Source organism: Podarcis raffonei, chromosome 2 (genome assembly GCF_027172205.1).
Source record: "Podarcis raffonei isolate rPodRaf1 chromosome 2, rPodRaf1.pri, whole genome shotgun sequence".
In the NCBI taxonomy this organism is placed as follows: Eukaryota; Metazoa; Chordata; class Lepidosauria; order Squamata; family Lacertidae; genus Podarcis; species Podarcis raffonei.
The window spans coordinates 120666013-120684615 of record NC_070603.1 but is presented as its reverse complement, the minus strand read 5'-3'; the positions used below and the strand labels follow the sequence as shown (position 1 = coordinate 120684615).

At 47.9% G+C, this 18603-nt stretch overlaps 3 protein-coding genes across 6 annotated transcripts in view; 2 read left to right on the top strand and 1 right to left on the bottom strand.

Annotated features, from left to right (window-relative positions):
- The window catches only part of LOC128408827 (uncharacterized), a 282229-nt gene that overhangs the window by 72747 nt on the left and 190879 nt on the right, over positions 1 to 18603 (top strand). The window lies entirely within an intron of this gene.
- LOC128409423 (zinc finger protein 239-like) lies at positions 867 to 7472 on the top strand. Of its 3 annotated transcripts, XM_053379911.1 has the most exons (5): positions 867 to 1158; positions 1968 to 2106; positions 2715 to 2845; positions 5842 to 5972; positions 6012 to 7472. In XM_053379911.1, the coding sequence occupies exons 3-5, from the start codon at positions 2812 to 2814 to the stop codon at positions 7038 to 7040; spliced, it is 1194 nt and encodes a 397-aa protein (XP_053235886.1). In that variant the 5' UTR covers positions 867 to 1158; positions 1968 to 2106; positions 2715 to 2811; the 3' UTR covers positions 7041 to 7472. The 3 variants fall into 3 exon arrangements, with proteins under 3 accessions (XP_053235886.1, XP_053235885.1, XP_053235884.1); XM_053379910.1 differs by having other exon boundaries at positions 867 to 1002; positions 5842 to 7472; XM_053379909.1 differs by having other exon boundaries at positions 5842 to 7472.
- On the bottom strand, positions 12102 to 17916 carry LOC128409372 (zinc finger and SCAN domain-containing protein 31-like). Of its 2 annotated transcripts, none has more exons than XM_053379784.1 (4): positions 17723 to 17916; positions 15821 to 16807; positions 15111 to 15234; positions 12102 to 14280 (listed from the first exon to the last, which is right to left on the bottom strand). In XM_053379784.1, exons 2-4 carry the CDS (start codon positions 16628 to 16630, stop codon positions 13505 to 13507), a joined length of 1710 nt encoding a protein of 569 aa, XP_053235759.1. In that variant the 5' UTR covers positions 16631 to 16807; positions 17723 to 17916; the 3' UTR covers positions 12102 to 13504. The 2 variants fall into 2 exon arrangements, with proteins under 2 accessions (XP_053235759.1, XP_053235758.1); XM_053379783.1 differs by having other exon boundaries at positions 15111 to 15240; positions 17723 to 17915.

Sequence of the window (18603 nt, the reverse complement as noted above, 5' to 3'; positions counted from 1 at the left end):
AGTGCCTGGCGTTCTCTGGTCCATGGGGTCACAAAGAGTCGGACACGACTAAACGACTAAACAAACAAACGTTTTAACCTGCTTGCAGTGATTCTTCATATAACCTACAAACCTTTTCCAACGGATAAAGGATCTCTTAAGCATATGCAGAGCGCCTTTATCCAGATGGGGAACTGCTACTTTTCTCCCTTTCTTGGGGCTGCATGCAGTATCCCACAGCATGTGCAGAGTGCTTTTTTTTTTTAAGCGGCAGAATCATTTCCCTCCTTTCTGGGGGGAAGAAGATCTATAGGCAGACGGCCTGTGAGCATGTGCAGAGTGCTTTCCTGCAGAGATTAATGCTCCCCACTTTCTGTCTGGGCAAACAAACAAAAAAACATATGCAGAGCACCTTTCTTCAGATAGGGAACGCACCTTCTGCCCCAAACCAGGAAAGATGGGTGGGAGCCATGCTTGGAAAAATCAAAGGCTAGTTTTTATATATCTGTATTTTTAAAAAAAATCTATATACGTAGTGCTGTTCATTAAAAAAAAAAGACTGACTTTCAACAATCATACATTCGTAAATCCATTTTTAAAAAATCAGAGCTCAACTACTGATTGATTGGCATCGGCCTGTCTCGGGAGACAACGGAGGAGTGAGCCCAACTATTACAGAAGAATCTTCTTAATTGCCTGCATTGGCTTGGCTACGCAACAAAGTTTTTGCGGGCATTTAAAGGTTAATGGAGAAGACGCCCGCTGAATATCTATTGGCTGAGCATTCCGCAGGGATGGGGGCGGTACCAGAAGTGACCAACCGCGTCCCTCCAAAGGGGTAAGTGAACGCAGGAAAGGAGACAGAGAAAGAGAGAGATTTCCGGTTGCCAATGGAAGAAAGCAGGAGCCCCGCATCCTTTGGCTGCGTTCAAATGGGAACCTGAATAGGCGTCAGCTCTGAATGTCCTGCCCAGTTTGTGAAGTTGGGGAGGAGGGAGATGAACAGCTGGGCGCGCCTTTGAGGTCCAGGGGCGAAAGGGGGCTTCTCCTCCAGAAATTTAGGGATTTGGGCATTGCAAGAGAAGAAAAGCAAACCCTACACACATCCGGAGCGGCGTCCCTAAGACAGTTGGATGGCACCTTGTACGCCTGCTTCCGGAAACTCCTGCAGCCAAGCTGGTACCAAACGTCTTGCTCTGCTTTCCTTTGGACCCCCATCAGCGAGGCCGGGGGGGGGGGTCTTGCCAACCAAGACCTCCACTGCCTTGGCTTGCACCCCAGGGAAGTCGCTTTGGCATAGCTGTCAACTTTTCCCTTTCCTTGCGAGGAATCCTATTAGGAATAAGGGAATTTCCCTTAAAAAGGGGAAACGTTGGCAGCTATGGGCTTTGGTGCTGCTATGGGCTTTGGTGATTTTACTTCACCCCCCGGAGTCGCGCTCCATTGTCTCTCAAGACAGATGGATGCCAAAACAGCTAACCATTAAAGGATATTCTCATAATTTCCTGTATAGGATTGGCAGCATAGGTTTTCAGCAGGCGTTCGAAGGCTGAGGCAAAAGGCACCCACTGAATCTCTGTTGTTGTTGTTGTTGTTGTTGTTGTTGTTGTTGTTGTTGTTGTTGTTAATAATAATAATAATAATAATAATAATTATTATTATTATTATTTATTTATATCCCGTCGTTTCCAGCCGAAGCCGGGCTCAGAGTGGCTGTTCGTGGACTACTCCCCAACTGGGCTGATGATACTCAAGATGTCAGTTAGCCTTGGTGAAGACTTGATGTTTTCATCCCCAAAAAAGTTTTTGATTTGAGTTTCCATTGAAATGAGGCTGCATTTTAATGTTGTATTTTAATCTTGTTTTTAAGTTGTATTTCAATCAATTTGTTTTTATATCAATTGTTAGCCGCCCTGAGCCCGGTCTTGGCTGGGGAGAGCAGGGTATAAATAAAATTTATTGTTATTATTATTATTTCTTCTTGTCAGGTGAGCCTCATCAACTCAGAGAACAACCAGTGGTGCTCCTACAGATTCTCCCTGCCGGGTTTGTTTAGAGTTTGTTACAGCCGGACAACCTTGACAGGAGCCCGACATTGCTCTCCTCTCCTGCGAATTCCAGCAGCAGGTACGTAACTGGGCCTTGAGCAAAGTGTTGGTTTCTTCCAAAAGCAAATGGGTACAAGGTAAAAAAGGTGAAAGGTAAAGGACCCTTGGATGGTTAAGTCCAGTCAAAGGAGACCATGGGGTTGCGGCATTCATCTCGCTTTCAGGCCGAGGGAGCCGGTGTTTGTCCAAAGACAGCTTTCCAGGTCATGTGGACAGCAGGACTAAACCGCTTCTGGCGCAACGGGACACCATGACGGAAACCAGAGCGCACGAAAATGCCATTTACCTTCCCGACACAGCGGTACCTATATATCTACTTGAGTCGGTGTGCTTTTGGACTGCTAAGCTGGCAGGAGGTGGGACAGAGCAACGGGAGCTCACCCCGTCGTGGGGATTCAAACTGCCAACCTTCTGATCATCAAGCCTAAGAGGCTCAGTGGTTTAGACCACAGCACCACCCACTTCCCTTCCCACCTCATGCTGCAGCCCAAGTGCTGGCAGGAGTGAGACCTGGCGTTTCCTGCAGCCCAGGGTGTCTTCACTCTTACCGAACCTTGAGGATTATTTGTGTAAGTTTTTTGGTCCTGTAGGAAAATACTAGGACAGAATTTTCTTTCTTTCTTTCAGGGTCTGGTGATCTTTGAGGCGGCAGCTGTGTATTTATTTCCCTGAGGAGGAGCGGGCGTTACTGGATCCAGGGCTCAGAGCCTTGTGCAAGGAAGTCATGGAGGAGGAACAGGGGAGTGTAGCTTCTCTGGGTAAGAACAGCTGCTTGTGGGCTTTTTCAGAGCCATCTGGTTGGGCTGTGTGAAAGCCAGCAAGCTTTTTCATACGCCCCTAAGACAAATTAGGGACTATGTAAAGGTAAAGGGACCCCTGACCGTTAGGTCCAGTCGTGACTGACTCTGGGGTTGCGGCGCTCATCTCGCTTTATTGGCCGAGGGAGCCGGCGTACAGCTTCCGGGTCATGTGGCCAGCATGACTAAGCCGCTTCTGGCGAACCAGAGCAGCGCACGGAAACGCTGTTTACCTTCCCGCCGGAGCGGTAGCTATTTATCTACTTGCACTTTGACGTGCTTTCGAACTGCTAGGTTGGCAGGAGCAGGGACCGAGCAACGGGAGCTCACCCCATCGCGGGGATTCGAACCGCCGACCTTCTGATCAACAAGTCCTAGGCTCTGTGGTTTAACCCACAGCACCACCCGCGCGTCCCCTAAATTAGGGACTAGCCATCCCTAATGGCTGCTAGTCATAATGGCCACGTTCTGTCTCCATTGTCTGAGGCAGCATGCTTCTGAATACCTAGGAATGACGAAAGGGGAGAATGCAGTTGTTCTAATAAGTGAAGGAGATAACGAGGCTTTCAAGTTTTATTATTGTTTTTTGTTTTAAAAAGGGCTATCTAAGGTATCTAACTCTTGGAGATGCAATAGGGATAATGCTTCTCTAAAACATACTTTTTTCAATTGTCCTATATTGAAAGATTTTGGCCAGAAGGTAACTGAAACTATCAACAGAACTGTACATTTACAGAGCAAAATATCCTCTTGAATTATATACCCAGCACATGAAACCTTACAAAAGGACAATACGAGTGGACTCTCCGAGCCATGAACACAGCAAAAAGACTGATACTGATGAATTGGGAAAATAAAAATGCGGCTCCCTTCTACGATTGGATTGAAGACCTATACAAACTCGCAACATACAAACCACTTGCATATAAACACAGACTTGCCATGGACAAATTCAATGATATTTGGAATCCATTCTTACAAATACTGTAATAGGTTAAGATCTGGTGAAGTACAGCTTTGTAAAGTATAGTTTTGGGGTTGTTGTTTTCTCCTCCCCCCTTTACTTTATAATAACATAATAATAATTTATTATTTATACCCCCGCCCATCTGGCTGAGTTTCCCCAGCCACTCTGGGCAGCTCCCAATCAAGTGTTAAAAACAATACAGCATTAAATATTAAAAACTTCCCTAAACTTCCCCTTCTACATGGGTTCTGATTTTCTCTCTCTCTCTTTCTTTCTTTCTTTCTTTCTTTCTTTCTTTCTTTCTCTCTCTCTCTCTCTCTCTCTTTCTCTCTCTCTTTCTCATTAATTAATTAATTAATTAATTAAACTTTTATTGTTGTTTCCGACACATCAAGTCAGTCAAATGACTCATTGCCACGATCGTGCACAATGCAAAAGACACGGAGGTGAATCGGACATTTAACAGGGAGGCCCCCGCACCCCTTGTCAAATCTCTAAGCAAAGATTGACCCCAAGCCTTTCTGCATCTGATAAGTAGTCTGGGGGAAAAGACGAGGATGCTCTAGACTTCCTCAAAAAGTGGTGGAACTCTTATTTTTGTGTGGCAAGTTCTCACTGCAGGGTTCAAGTATGGTGGCTCAAACCCAGTTCTCAATTGGTCAGACTTTATTCAGTAATGCATTAACTGTCAGAGTTCAAAGAGTCTGCAGGAGCATTCTCGTTAGGACACGCACTAAATATATGCCATATTAACTCATTACTCTCTTCACAAACTCCTCCTGCCACCACAGCACTTCACCATCTCCAACCCATCCCTGAAAACACTTACTCAACCCATTTCTTACTGTCCGTATTAGAACCCTCCTTGTACCTCATCTGGAGTTGTTATTCAATTTAACATTCAGCCGTCCGATTCCTCCTAAACTGGCTCCTATTTGTTTTGTGGTCAGGTCACATTCCTGAGCATGTGACACTGCCCTTCACTGGTAAGGAGCCTAAGAAAAAAAATCTACCTCATTTGGCTAACAGATTGAGGTTGAATCCTGACAAGACAGAAGAACTGATTTTGGGAGACGGTGTGGGCTGGTGTGGGGACTCCCTGATCCTGAAAGGGGCAACTGTGCCCATGAAGGACCAGGTGCGCAGCCTGGGAGTCGTTTTGGACTCACAGCTGTCCAAGGAGACGCTGGTCAGTTCTGTGTCCAGGGCGGTTGTCTACCAGCTCCATCTGGTACACAGGCTGAGACCCTACCTGCCCGCTGACTGTCACACCAGAGTGGTGCATGCTCTAGTTATCTCCCACTTGGACTACTGCAATGCGCTCTATGTGGGGCTACCTTTGAAGGTGACCCGGAAACTACAACTAATCCAGAACGCGGCAGCTAGACTAGTGACCGGGAGTGGCCGCTGGGATCATATAACACCAGTCCTGAAAGACCTACATTGGCTCCCAGTACGTTTCTGAGCACAATTCCAAGTATTGGTGCTGACCTTTAAAGCCCTAAATGGCCTCAGCCCAGTATACCTGAAGAAGTGTCTCCACCCCTGTCGTTCAGCCCAGACACTGAGGTCCAGCGCCGAAGGCCTTCTTGAGGTTCCCTCCCTGCAGGCAGAGGGCCTTCTCGGTAGTGGCACCCGCCCTGTGGAACGCCCTCCCACAAGATGTCAAGGAAATAAACAACTATGGTATATGGCTTTTAGAAGACATCTGAAGGCAGCCCTGTTTAGGGAAGTTTTTAATGTTTGATGTTTTATTGTGTTTTTAATATTCTGTTGGGAGCTGCCCAGAGTGACTGGGGAAACCCAGCCAGATGGGTGGGGTATAAGTAAATAATAATAATAATAGGCTTGAAAGCAGAGGCTGACCCCTATCAGGGATAGCGTGGTAGCGACCTGCATTGTGGTTCCTGCATTGAGCAAGGGGTTGGGCTGAATGACCTTTGGAGGTGCCTTCCAACTCTAATCAGGATTCTGTCTTTTCCCTCTGCAGCAACTGGGCAGAGCAGTGAGGATTACAAAGAGCCAATTGGGGTGTCCTTGGAACCCGTCAAGAATGAAGAGGGAGAAGAGACCTTTAGGGATCAAGAAATGTGGAGGAGGCAGGGCGGAAACAAAGCAGACGTCTGTGAAATCCCTATCCAAAGAGCGCACACAGAGGAGAAACCACTGGCCTGTGGTAATAGCTTCAGTCGCAGCGCAAACCTCATGTCTCATCAGATAATCCACAAGGGAGAGAGAAAAGTTAAGGGTCTGGAGTTTGGAAAGGACTTTGGTCAAAGCAAACACCAAGCTTCACACCAAGCAATTCATGGGAGAGAGAAACATCGTAAATGCCTGGAATGCGGAAAGAGCTTCAGTCGAAGCACAAACCTTACTAAACATCTAAGAACTCACACAGGGGAGAAACCGTTTAAATGCCTGGAGTGTGGGAAGCACTTTAGTCAGAGCTCAAACCTGATTTCCCATCAAATAATTCACACCGGGGAGAAGCCCTATCAGTGTTTGGAGTGTGGCAGGGCCTTCAGTCAGAACACAAACCTTACCAAGCACGGGAGAATCCACACGGGGAAGAAGCCTTTCAAATGCCTGGAGTGCGGAAAGAGCTTCAGTCAAAGCTCAGACCTCATTTCCCATCAGAGAACACACACGGGTGAAAAGCCATTTAAATGCCTGGAGTGTGGGATGTGTTTCAGTCAGAGCACGGCCCTTACGAAACACGACAAAATCCACACGGGAGAGAAGCTTTACAAATGTCTGGAGTGCGGAAAGAGCTTCAGCTGGAGAAAAAACCTTACTTCACATCAAAGAATCCACACACAGGAGAGGCCGTACAAATGCCCAGAGTGTGGGAAAAGCTTCAGTCAGAGCACAAACCTTATTAAGCATGAGAGGATCCACACAGGGGAGAAACCCTATAAATGTTTGGAGTGCGGCAAGACCTTTACTGTGAGCACGAGCCTTACGTCACATCAGAGAATCCACACAGAGGGGAAGCCATATAAATGTTCCGCGTGTGGCAAGAGCTTCAGTAGGGGCACAAACCTTGAGAAGCACAAAAGAATTCATGCTGCAGAGAACCATTTAAATGTCTGGAGTGTGGAAGGAGCTTCCATTGAAGAGGAGACCTTCCTTCCCATCAAAGAATTCACCCAGGAGATATGCTGTTTAAATGCCTGGAGTGTAGAATGAGCTCCAGTCAAGAGAACCATCTTTAAATAGTAAATTTAGGAACCATTTTAATGCCTGGAACGTGGGGAAAGCTTCAGGTCAAGCACAATGCATGCTAATGATCTAAGAAACCTGGATTGTGGAAGGAGTTTCAGTCAGGGCTCATCCCTTAATTTCCATCAAAATGTTCATTGCATTGAATTTTCCAAAATATATTTTTTTAAGTGTCTATTTTATTTATTCAGGGTGCCAAGGGTGTCATGGAGAGAAAACAAAAGGTGGTTTTGGTAAGAGCTGACTGCTTTTCACGCTGTCCATATTTCTGTCGATTCTTTTGATAGATGTTCTTGTAGTTTGTTGGTAGGTGTGTAAGTGATGAAAAAGCAACAGGTGGCAAAATAAGACTGTGCTTCCTCTTTTTCCAATCTTTCCAATAAAATACTTCCAAATGTTTTTTGTTTTTGTGGTCTTCCATCTCTTAGGACTCATGTAGACGATACATTTTCCAGTTGGGCTTGGCTGGGATTTTAATTTAGACATTTCATCTGTGGGGAGCCCTCAGTCCAATGCTGGGAAAGCAGGGCTGATCCTTTCTGTCCTACTCGGCTCGCAACTGCCTCCCTGCCTCTTCTTGTCCTACTGGCTGCCCTTTGAGGTTGGAGGGTCTCCATGTGAGGCGACCTCCCTCCCCCAAGCGCATTTTCCACCAATCCTCCATTGCAGTCTTGCCTCCCCACTGCCTGCAAAAGATACTCATCAGATTCTTCCCTGGGTGGGAAAGACAAAGGGCTGTTTCTGCTCCCTCCCCAGAGAGCACCATAATTCCTTCTTTCCAGAGGCCTTTCTAGAAACGCAGGCCTAGTCTGTCTCCCTTTGACGGACCGAAGCTGCACTAGAAAAACAACACGTCTCCGCAATCATAGTCTCTCTCCCATCTCGATCACCTGGAGTACTGTGTCCAGTTCTGGGCACCACAGTTCAAGAAGGACACTGACAAACTGGAACGTGTCCAGAGGAGGGCAACCAAAATGGTCAAAGGCCTGGAAACGATGCCTTATGAGGAACGGCTAAGGGAGCTGGGCATGTTTAGCCTGGAGAAGAGGAGGTTAAGGGGTGATATGATAGCCATGTTCAAATATACAAAAGGATGTCACATAGAGGAGGGAGAACGGTTGTTTTCTGCTGCTCCAGAGAAACGGACACGGAGCAATGGATCCAAACTACAAGAAAGAAGATTCCACCTAAACATTAGGAAGAACTTCCTGACAGTAAGAGCTGTTTGACAGTGGAATTTGCTGCCAAGGAGTGTGGTGGAGTCTCCTTCTTTGGAGGTCTTTAAGCAGAGGCTTGACAACCATATGTCAGGAGTGCTCTGATGGTGTTTCCTGCTTGGCAGGGGGTTGGACTCGATGGCCCTTGTGGTCTCTTCCAACTCTATGATTCTATGATTCTATGAAGTTGCAAAAGCATTTACACTCCCAATTCTCACTCCAGATTCAATCATCTGGAGCCTACCCAACTCTGGCCAGTCAGTTTTATGGTGCATAATTCACCCCGACTTGCTTGCACAATATTCGCTGGCGGGATATAAGGCCTCACCCTAGATACGTATGATGACATGAAGATAACCCGCAGCTTTTATTTTCCTCAATCCCATTCCTAATGTTCTTCAATCCTCCACGCGGTCCTTCTACAAAGGTAGTGACCGTATACAGGGCATACAGATTTCCTACTCGGTAATTCCAAAGATAAATCTTGGCGCAGCATCAAGGGAGCCAGGGAGCTACCAGGCTCAATTCAGCGGGTTGCTACTAGCGTATAAAGCCCTAAACTCCTAATAGAGCGGCACTCCCAATATCTCAGGACCTATGATCTTTTGGTGGTACCACTGCCAGGTGTTGCCTGGTCGGCGTTCAACCATGACAAGGCCTTCTCGGTGGTGGCAGCTGTTTACTATTTATTTACTTAATTATTTTGCATACCGCTCTTCATCTGAAGATCTCAGGGCGCTTCACGGCATAAAAATGAAGAACAAAAGCACAAAGTACAAATAAGAATAAGAACAAAACAAGCCAATCACTCTCCCCACACAGTAGCCATAAGTCAAAGAAAGCGAAAGATCATGCAGCTCTACACAGTCATAAATCAACACAGCTCACAGTCAAACTCCTCTTTAAAAAAACAAAAAAACTTTTAATGGAGTTTATGTTGCCTTGGATACATATTTCAAATCTATTTAATTAGTGTAGCAATTGTTAAATTCCACTTTGACTGTTGTTTTGTTTTTTCCATGTTCCAGAAGTGTGGCAAACCTTAAAGTTCCTAGACTTTATTCATGACCATTTTAATGTTTATGTAAAAATTATGCTGAAATTCTGGGGGTTTTTTTACTGTGAGGGAACACCACCAACCGCTGGTGTTTTTAGCGACTGTAGAGCTTTCTTCAGGGAACGGCTGCCCGTCATAAGGATTAAGACTAGGGCCGCATTATCTTGTGGAGAACTTTTTGAGGGCCGCGTCCCAGGAGGGGACTATAGAGTCAAGGGTTTACACCCACCCAAAGCCCTCATTATCCACCCCAAGTAACTAAGGACATCCTGCAGCCAGGAAAAAGCACTTGAGATGATGGAGAAGGGCTGACAAGGAGTGCGTGTTGGAATATTATAGAAAGAACTTGAGAATTGGTCTTGAACACTTTCCCTACCTCAGGCCTGGTGAAGACTTTCAAAGATGGCATTTTGGTACACGTGTTAGGTCCAAGCAGAAAGACTCATACTCCGTTGTGTTTATTATTAAAGGGAACTTCCTTACAGACATACAACAGCCACATACAACTATCTGACTTTTGGAAGACATCTGAAGGCAACCCTGTATCATGAAATTGTTAACGTCTAATGTTTTATGTGCTGTGAGCCGCCCAGAGTGGCTGGGAAACCAAGCCAGATGGGCAGGGTATAAATAATAAAATTATTATTATTATTATTATTATTATTATTATTATTATTAAGCCTACAGAGTCCCGGCTAGTGCAGAGTGTGAATGTCGCTAACATTTAAGGCAGGAAAAACCTAACAAGACATGGTTAGATGCTGTGCAACAGAAGTAAAGCAATGGTTTGAAATTTATTTCATCAAAGGAATGATCCAAAGGATCGTCGCCTCAGTCCTTACAAACACAGAAACACATACACACTCTCTTTGAACAGATTGATCCAACAATTATTTTCATGTCAAGTAATGATCCAGGACATAGCTGTCAAGTGTCCCTTATTTGAAGGGACAGTCCCTTATTCCAGCGCCACGTCCCGCTGCTGTCCCTTATTGATGGATGTCCCTTAAATGTTGCCCCTTAAATTTCAAAGGAAACAGCTCCTCTCCCTCACTCCCTGCCGGCCAGGGAGGAGGGAGGCTCCAACTGTGTTGCTTGGCTGTGTTGCTCACCCAAGAAGAAGTCTAAGAATGACTGGGGGGTGGAGCTTGCATGCCTTGTGTATGGCTAGTTAATGCAAGCTGAGGGGTTTTTTGAATGCTGGAAGCCATTTTGTTGCACGTGCTACTGCAAACTTTGCACTGCAAAGCCAGGCCGGGGAGCCATCTTGAGGCTGCATAGGCCTTGTGGTGCATGTGATTCAGATTCTATTCAGTTGAACCTTTGGTTACAAAGCTGGTTGGACAGTGTTCTCAAAACTACCAGCATGAGTTTGACCAGACTGCAGGAGGACAGAAAGACTGGAGTGCCTGGAACAGGGGAGGCTGCAGGTCCCTTATTTTGGCTGCTAGTCCCTTATTTTCAAGGCTGCTGGCCCCTTATTTTCAAATCTGTAAGTTGACAGCTATGATCCAGGATCTATGCATTTCCTCAGTTTTCCCCTCAAGTCCAGCTCCCAGAAGGACAGGCATTTCTGACCGGTAGGTTCACCAATAAAGGTAAAAGGTAAAGGACCCCTGGAAAGTTAAGTCCAGTCGAATTAGACTATGGGGTTGTAGCACTCATCTCGCTTTCAGGCCGAGGGAGCCGGCGTTTGTACTCCGATAGCTTTTCCAGGTCATGTGGCCAGCATGATTAAACTGCCTCTGGCACAAAGGGACACCATGGCAAATGCCAGAGCGCATGGAAACGCTGTTTACCTTCCTGACGCAGTGCTACTTATTTATCTATTTGTCCTGCCGTGCTTTCGAACTGCTAAGTTGGCAGGAGCTGGGACAGAGCAACAGGAGCTCACCCCGTTACAAGGATTCAAACCACCGACCTTCCAATCGGCAAGTCTAAGAGGCTTGGTGGTTTAGACCACAGCACCACCTGCTCCCCCGCCCGGAGTTCACCAATAATCAATGCCAGGAGACAGGATTGCAAACAATATAAATTTCAGTATAAAGGTAAAGGGACCCCTGACCTTTAGGTCCAGTCGTGGCCAACTCTGGGGTTGCGGCGCTCATCTCGCTTTATTGGCCGAGGGAGCCGGCGTACAGCTTCCGGGTCATGTGGCCAGCATGACGAAGCCGCTTCTGGCAAACCAGAGCAGCACACGGAAACACTGTTTACCTTCCCGCCAGAGCGGTACCTATTTATCTACTTGCACTTTGACATGCTTTTGAACTGCTAGGTTGGCAGGAGCAGGGACCGAGCAAACCATTTCTTTAAAGAAATTGCATACTACAATTAATATTGCTTGCGATCCTATCTCCACTTCCATCATTCAGCCCAGACACTGAGGTCCAGCTCCCAGGGCCTTTTGGCGGTTCCCTCCCTGCAAGAAGTGAGGTTACAGAGAACCAGGCACAGGGCCTTCTCAGTGGTGGCACCCGCCCTGTGGAACTCCCCACCACCAGATGTCAAGGAGATAAACAATATTATATGACCTTACGTAGACATCTTAAAGCAGCCCAGTATTTGGAAGTTTTTAACATTTGATGTTTGATTGTGTTTTTATATTTCCCCGGAAGCTGCTCAGAGTGCCTGGGGAAACCCAGTGAGATGGGTGGCATATAAGTAATAAAATTATTCTCATCAGGAATGATAAGAGGAATTGGAGAGCCACAGGTTTTGCCGCTACAATATTTTCCAGTTATTAAATATACCAAGAACTCAGGCCAATGTAAGTTTCAACAGTGGGAGTGGTCCCTACTCGCAAATCAAGTCAATAGCAACAAAAACTAATCCATTCAAAAGTATGTATTCTGACAAGGATTACAAACTCAAATAGAGATTAGAAACTCCAGCAGCCCTGTCCTGGTCTCAAATCCATAATTCACTTCTGACTTCTGCTCAGTGATTGAGGCTGGGACCTCCACGACGAATCTCGACTAACATGAACTTTACTCATAAACTCTTATCTCTAATTCTGTAATGAATTGTTGTGTTATACATATTTTTATGGGTTTAAGTTTGTAATCTCTGTTGGAGTTTGTAATCTCTATTTGAGTTTGTAATCCTTGTCAGAAACTAATCCCTGGATTAGTTTTTGTTGCTATTGACTTGATTTGTGAGTAGGGACCACTCCCACTGTTGAAACTTACTGTATTTTTCGCTCTATAGGACGCACCCGACCATAGGACGCACCTTGTTTTAGAGGGGGAAGAACAAGAGAAAAAAATTCTCCCCCTCTCTGCCCAGTGCCCCTTCAGCGAAGTGGCAGGAGGCGCTGCGCAGAGAGGGGGAGAATCCCCCCCTTGTTTTCCCCCTCTAAAACAAGGTGCCGTTCAAGGTGCATTCAGCCGCCTTCAGGCAGCTACCTTGGAAGCCTGGAGAGCTAGAGGGGTCAGTGCGCACCGACCCCTCTCGCTCTTCAGGCTTCAGGTTCCTTTCGATCTGCTCTTTGGGGCTGGCGGGGGGGGGAGAAGCCCACCGCCAGCCCCAAAGAGCAGGTCGGGGAGCAGCGGAAAGGCGCTCAGCCTTCCCGTTGCTCCGCGAGCTTCTCGGGGCTGCCGGGGAAGCCCAGGGCTATGGGCTCTTTAGACCCGCGCACGCTCTCCCGGCTGGTGAGGTGGCGTGCGGCTATGGCACTACCCCCACCTCCCGCAAAAGCCCACAGGAGCCGCACACCCTTTAAGGAGCGTGGGGCTCCTGTGGGCTTTTCTACGAGGAGGGAGAAGGGACTGACTGGCCGCGTCAGTAGCTTGTCCCTTCTGAGGAAAAGCCCGCAAGAGCCGCGCGGAGCTTGTGTGCGGCTTTTGGGGGCTTTTCCTGCCTGCCTCCCCCCTGCATTCGCTCCATAGGATGCACACACATTTCCCCTTCATTTTTGGAGGGGGAAAAGTGCGTCCTATAGAGCGAAAAATACGGTACATTGGCCTGAGTTCTTGGTGTGCTTTTTTCTGGGTATACCATTTTTCCCAGGCCTGGAACACCTTCCGATGCAGCCAAATCTGGACCAAAAGAAAAATGTCTCTCTCTGCCACGCCCCACACCTTCTTTGTAAAAGGAAGGTGGGCTTTCTGGTATGGCTTTACTCCAAAGTAGTCTCCCTTTCTTGGTCTCGTAAGAAACTAGGCCAAGCAGAAGGCTTTCCCGGAGGAGGATTGTTCCGTGGGCGGCCTGTCCGCAGCGTGGTTCCTGCGGTGGCGGACCAGGTGCGACTTGCTGATGAAGCCCTTCTCGCAGACGGCGCACTTGTAGGGCTTCTCGCCCGTGTGGGTCCTGCCGTGGGCCAGGAGGTTGGAGGTGCTGCTGAAGCTCTTTCCGCAGGCGCAACACTGATAGGGCTTCTCGCCGGTGTGGGTCCTTTCGTGGAGGATGAGGTGGGAGCTCTGGATGAAGCTCTTGCTGCAGAAGGAGCAGGCGTAGGGTTTCTCTCCCGTGTGGGTCCTCTCGTGCGTCACCAGGTGCGACCGGCGGCTGAAGGCCTTTCCGCAATAACCGCACTGGTATGGCTTCCCATGGAAGTGCGGGCTGTGTCTCCGGAGATCCTCCTTGCAACTGAGTTGCGTCCCGTCCTCGCACGGGTAGGCCGATTCCTGGATTTCAACCGCTTCGTACTTCACAAACTCCGAATCGAAGCTTTCGCCAGATCCGCCGTCTGAGCCTTGAGGCTGCTGCCGCAGTGGGGTTTGATCAAGAGAGATCTCGCTCGTCCCGCAGGGAACAGATTCCCCCACCCGATTCCCCGGCCAGCTCGCCTGTGGCCTCTTTGGTTCGCCCTGACCCTCCGAGGTTTTGCCCTCTTTGCAAACCCGGGCGACGCTTTCCGTGATGGATGGTTCCACGTTGTCACGGCTTTCCTGGGGACAGTTTTGCCCGTCGCACTCACCCACTTGCATGTAATCTGTGGAAATTGTTAAAAGAATGTTGATGTGATTAATAAGAATCGTAAGCGTTTTATGATTTATACCCTGCCCATGTGGCTGGGTTGACCCAGTCACTTGGGGCAGCTTTTAACACATATAAAAACATAAATGTTGATGGCCTATTTCAACTCTGCTGGATTTACTCAAAACCTGCTAAGCTATGTCTTTGTCTATACTGCTTCTTAAAATATTCAGTAAACATTATCCATTGATACTTATTGATTTTTCTAATGTTCCTTCTAAGCCGCTCAGAGGTTACATGACAATTAAGCGGAACATAAATTTTGTTGATTGAAATTAATTATAAATAAACAAATAAAGCAAATTCTATGCTGGATTGCTACGTTTTGAAACAATTTCTCCCCTATTTGATTGTTATTGTTAATGGTGTATTGATTTGCATTTTTGTTGTTCTTTCGCAAGACATTTTGAGTGTTTTTTATTTGAAATGGGAAAGCAGCAGACAAATCAAAAATTTACATCATGGTGATCGTTGAAAAGAATTGACAACCAAACAGGGTGACCGGGTAACGGGACGCAACTTTCATTTCGTGGTCTATTCCATTGACTATAGGTGTGGGAGAAAGACAGAAAGGTCTTTCCATTCTTCTGCTGGAAGAACAGAAACATTTGTCTCCTCCTCTCTTTGAAAATTTTCCTTCTCAGCTGCTCATGACAAGGATTCCCTAATTAAAAAAGAGTGTCTGGCGTTTGCTTTTCCCCATCTACTCCTCCTCCCACCCCAGTCCCTTTTCCTTTTGTGCCACACCTTTTTGACTGCAAGCCTGAGATTGGGTATCCTCCTTACCTCGTGAGCTCGCGTCTCCAGAGCCGGCCTCCTCCTTCGCTCCCCTCTCCTGCTGCCTCTGCCCCGTGTCGGTCAGAACCTGCGCCGGTTTGGAGAAACCGTAGCCATCCTCCTCAAAGGCTGCCTGCATCTGGAACGACAATAAGTAACCAAACAAACCCCTGTGTTGCAAAGAGAACGTCAGCAATATCTAGGCAACACAATGACCATGTACATACGCAATAGACAATCTTTATAGAATTCCTTTAAACCATAACAAGTACAAAATGAAATCTTTAGTCTCAAAGTCTCTGAAAATCTTTAAATGAAGCGAGGTACCAGACTTTGTACGATGAAAGACAAGCTGTGAAGCTTTGTGTATTCAGCAAATATGATGTCCAACACTGAAGAGTGATTCCGGATATTGACTGCTGTTTCGTAGAATTCTTTGTCAGCGTGGTGGGAGGATACAGAATTGCTTCATAAACTGAAAATATTTTTTTTCCATAAACTGAAATATTTGTAAAAAATATATATGCAGGGATCGAACCTGCAACCTTGGTGTGAGCTTTCTGAGTATACCATTGTCAAATAACACCCTATGTTGCTATGTGGACACCATCGAGATACATGCAGGGCTGGTCCCAGGATGCCTTGCAGCCGTTCCCCTTCCTCACCCCCCCACATTTTGTCGCTCTGGCCCTCAAAGCTCTCCGCAACAACAGCCTCACCTGTTTCTGCGGCCTCTCAGCCTCTCGCTGCCTCAGCAAGAACTCCTCCGCCAGAGCCACCGCCTGGGAGCACGTTTCGGGCCCAACCTCCCTCACCCATCCCTGGACCTCAGGCGGCAAGACGGCCAGAAGCTGCTCCAGAATTAGCAGCTCCAGAATCTGCTCCTTGCTGTTCCTCTTCACTTTGAGCCACCGGTGGCAGACGTCTCGCAGGCGGCTGTAGGCCCCTCTTGGCCCCTCGGCCTCCTGGTAGCAGAAATGCCGGAAGCGGTGGCACCACCACTCCCGGGCCAGGGCGTCCCGGCGCAAGATGGCCGCCTTCACTTTCCCATAATCCTCTCTGTCCCCAGCTTCCAAGCCGCCGAAGGCCTGCTCCGCTTCTCCACTGAGTGCCGGCAGGAGCCGGGCTGCCCACTCCTCCTGGGGCCACCGACAGGCTTTGGCCACTTGCTCGAAGGAGGCCAGGAAGCCCTTGGCATCCTCCCAAGGGGCAGGCTCTTCTGGTGGGATCTCCCAGTGCGTGTGGTGGGACTCCACCATCTTCAGGAACTCCTGCCACTGGGATTCCCAGTGCTGAAGAAGCCCTGCGCCCGACTCCTGCTTCACCTTCTCTCCTGATACCCTGGATTCAATGTCCCCCATCCTCCCAGTCCGGAAAGCACAAAGGTCTCTCCCTCCTTCAATGAATTCCTCCCTTGTTGTAGCACCACCATGGTCTTGGTCTTCCGTTTTCAGGCCTGCGAGCGGCCACTGCTTGAGCGCAGCCTGGACCACGTCATCTGGCTCGTTCTTCCTTCGACCTGCGTCCATCTCCTCTCTCCCTTTCTCTCCCAGACGCCAGCCGTGGGTGGCAAAGCTTCAACTCCAGGGCTTCCTCCCTCGGTGGTCCAGCCTGGCAAAGCCTATTAAGATCCTCCGTTAACCGTCCGTCCGACGCTCAATGTCAAATCAGACACTGAAGCATGTTAGGCAGCAGCGAACGCCCAGCTGAAACACACAATGAAAGTGTGTTAAAATGGGGAAATACAGTGGTACCTCAGGTTACAGACGCTTCAGGTTACAGACTCTGCTAAACCAGAAATAGTACCTCAGGTTAAGAACTTTGCTTCAGGATGAGAACAGAAATCGTGCTCCGGTGGTGCAGTGGCAGCAGGAGGCCCCATTAGCTAAAGTGGTACCTCAGTTTAAGAACAGTTTCAGGTTAAGAATGGACCTCCAGAACGAATTAAGTTCTTAACCCAAGATACCACTGTATCCAAGATGTGAAAAAGAGTCCTTTGGCTCTGCCATCAGGCACCGAACTGGGCCAGCTGATCATTACGAAAAGTAACTTTTTAAATGAATTGGCACCTGGGTTTGCTATCCCTGCTCACTCTTGGTCCCTTCCCCTTTGTGGAGACTTGCTTTTATTAATTGCATTGGAGGGGGAAGAAGCTCTGGCTAAATATTTTAAATAACCTCCTGGAACAGTCTCCCTCGGAAGATGGTGGACTCCACTTCATTGGAGACTTTAAAAAAGATGCTGCGTGGCCATGGGTCAGGGGTGCTTCAGCTGTGATTATTGTGTTGCCCCGGGGGGTTGGAATAATGACCCCTTGGGTCCCTACGATCCTATGACCTTGGGACCGCAGGGGCAACCAACTCCGGACTGACTCCGGATCAGGCAGCTTCAGCTTCAGCATCAGCAACCATAATGCAGAACCGCATCGTGCAGAAATCTCTTTCTCTCTGCCCCGCAAAAACCAATGCCTTGCCCATCATTTTTGCAAAAAGCAACACAGAAGAAGCCTGTGTTTGCATTTAGAACTCAGGGCAGGCTGCCTCTCCCTCCTTCCACCCTCCCCTTCCAGGCAGGGATACCCCAGCCTCTGCGCGCGTGCAAAGCGCGCCCTTGCCACTTACCCAAGATCCTCCTCCCTCTCCAAAAAAAACCCCCAACCCGGATCGAACCTGCCCAGGTTGCACCAGCTCCCGGGGAAAAAGTGCATTCAAAAGAGACCCGTTTCCGGGACGGGGGGGGGAACAGTGCGAGAAGAGAGATGCTCCCTTCTAGGACGAGCGGGCTCTGTGGTTGCCACCCTTTCCCTGGGCGCAGATTGTTGTTGTTTAGTCGTTTAGTGACTGCAAGAAACCTCTCCATTCTGTGGGAAATCAGCCCTGAGTGCTCACTGGAAGGACAGATCCTGAAGCTGAGGCTCCAAGACTTTGGCCACCTCATGAGAAGAGAAGACTCCCTGGAAAAGACCCTGATGTTGGGAAAGATGGAGGACACAAGGAGAAGGGGACGACAGAGGACGAGATGGTTGGACAGTGTTCTCGAAGCTACAAACATGAGTCTGACCAAACTGCGTGTTATGTACTGAGTTGAATAGGATCCAAACTGCAGCAGTCTGATTGGTCCTAGAACAATAGGATCCAAAAGGCAGCAGTCTGATTGGTCCTAGAACAATAGGATTCAGAATGCAGCAGTCTGATTGGTCCTAGAACAATGCAGCAGTATGATTGGTTGGCAGGAACTACCCAATCATGCTCCAGATAGAAGTGAATCCACAACCTGATTGGCTTACAGTAGAATTCCGGAATTAGCCAATCATGTGCAGCCCATTGTGTAAATAATGTATATAAAGCAGATACTTTGAGGGGACTTTCATTCATTCCTCCTCACCACTATGAGCTGAATAAAGAGCATGAAATCACTTTGCGACTCTGAGTATATTTCACTGGCGACGAAGGTGGGATCCCGCTGAGCTGACTGCCACACACAGCACCGCAGCACCGCCACC

Bases quoted from the DNA above. Each gene is read 5' to 3' on its own strand.
- LOC128409423 (XM_053379910.1), top strand. From the start codon at position 2,812: ATGGAGGAGGAACAGGGGAGTGTAGCTTCTCTGG. The intron at 2,846-5,841 runs GTAAGAACAGCT...TTCCCTCTGCAG, and splicing joins GGGGAGTGTAGCTTCTCTGG to CAACTGGGCAGAGCAGTGAG.
- LOC128409372 (XM_053379783.1), bottom strand. From the start codon at position 16,630: ATGGACGCAGGTCGAAGGAAGAACGAGCCAGATGACGTGGTCCAGGCT. The intron at 15,241-15,820 runs GTGAGGCTGTTG...TTGTCGTTCCAG, and splicing joins CTGAGAGGCCGCAGAAACAG to ATGCAGGCAGCCTTTGAGGA. The intron at 14,281-15,110 runs GTAAGGAGGATA...CAATTTCCACAG, and splicing joins TGGAGACGCGAGCTCACGAG to ATTACATGCAAGTGGGTGAG.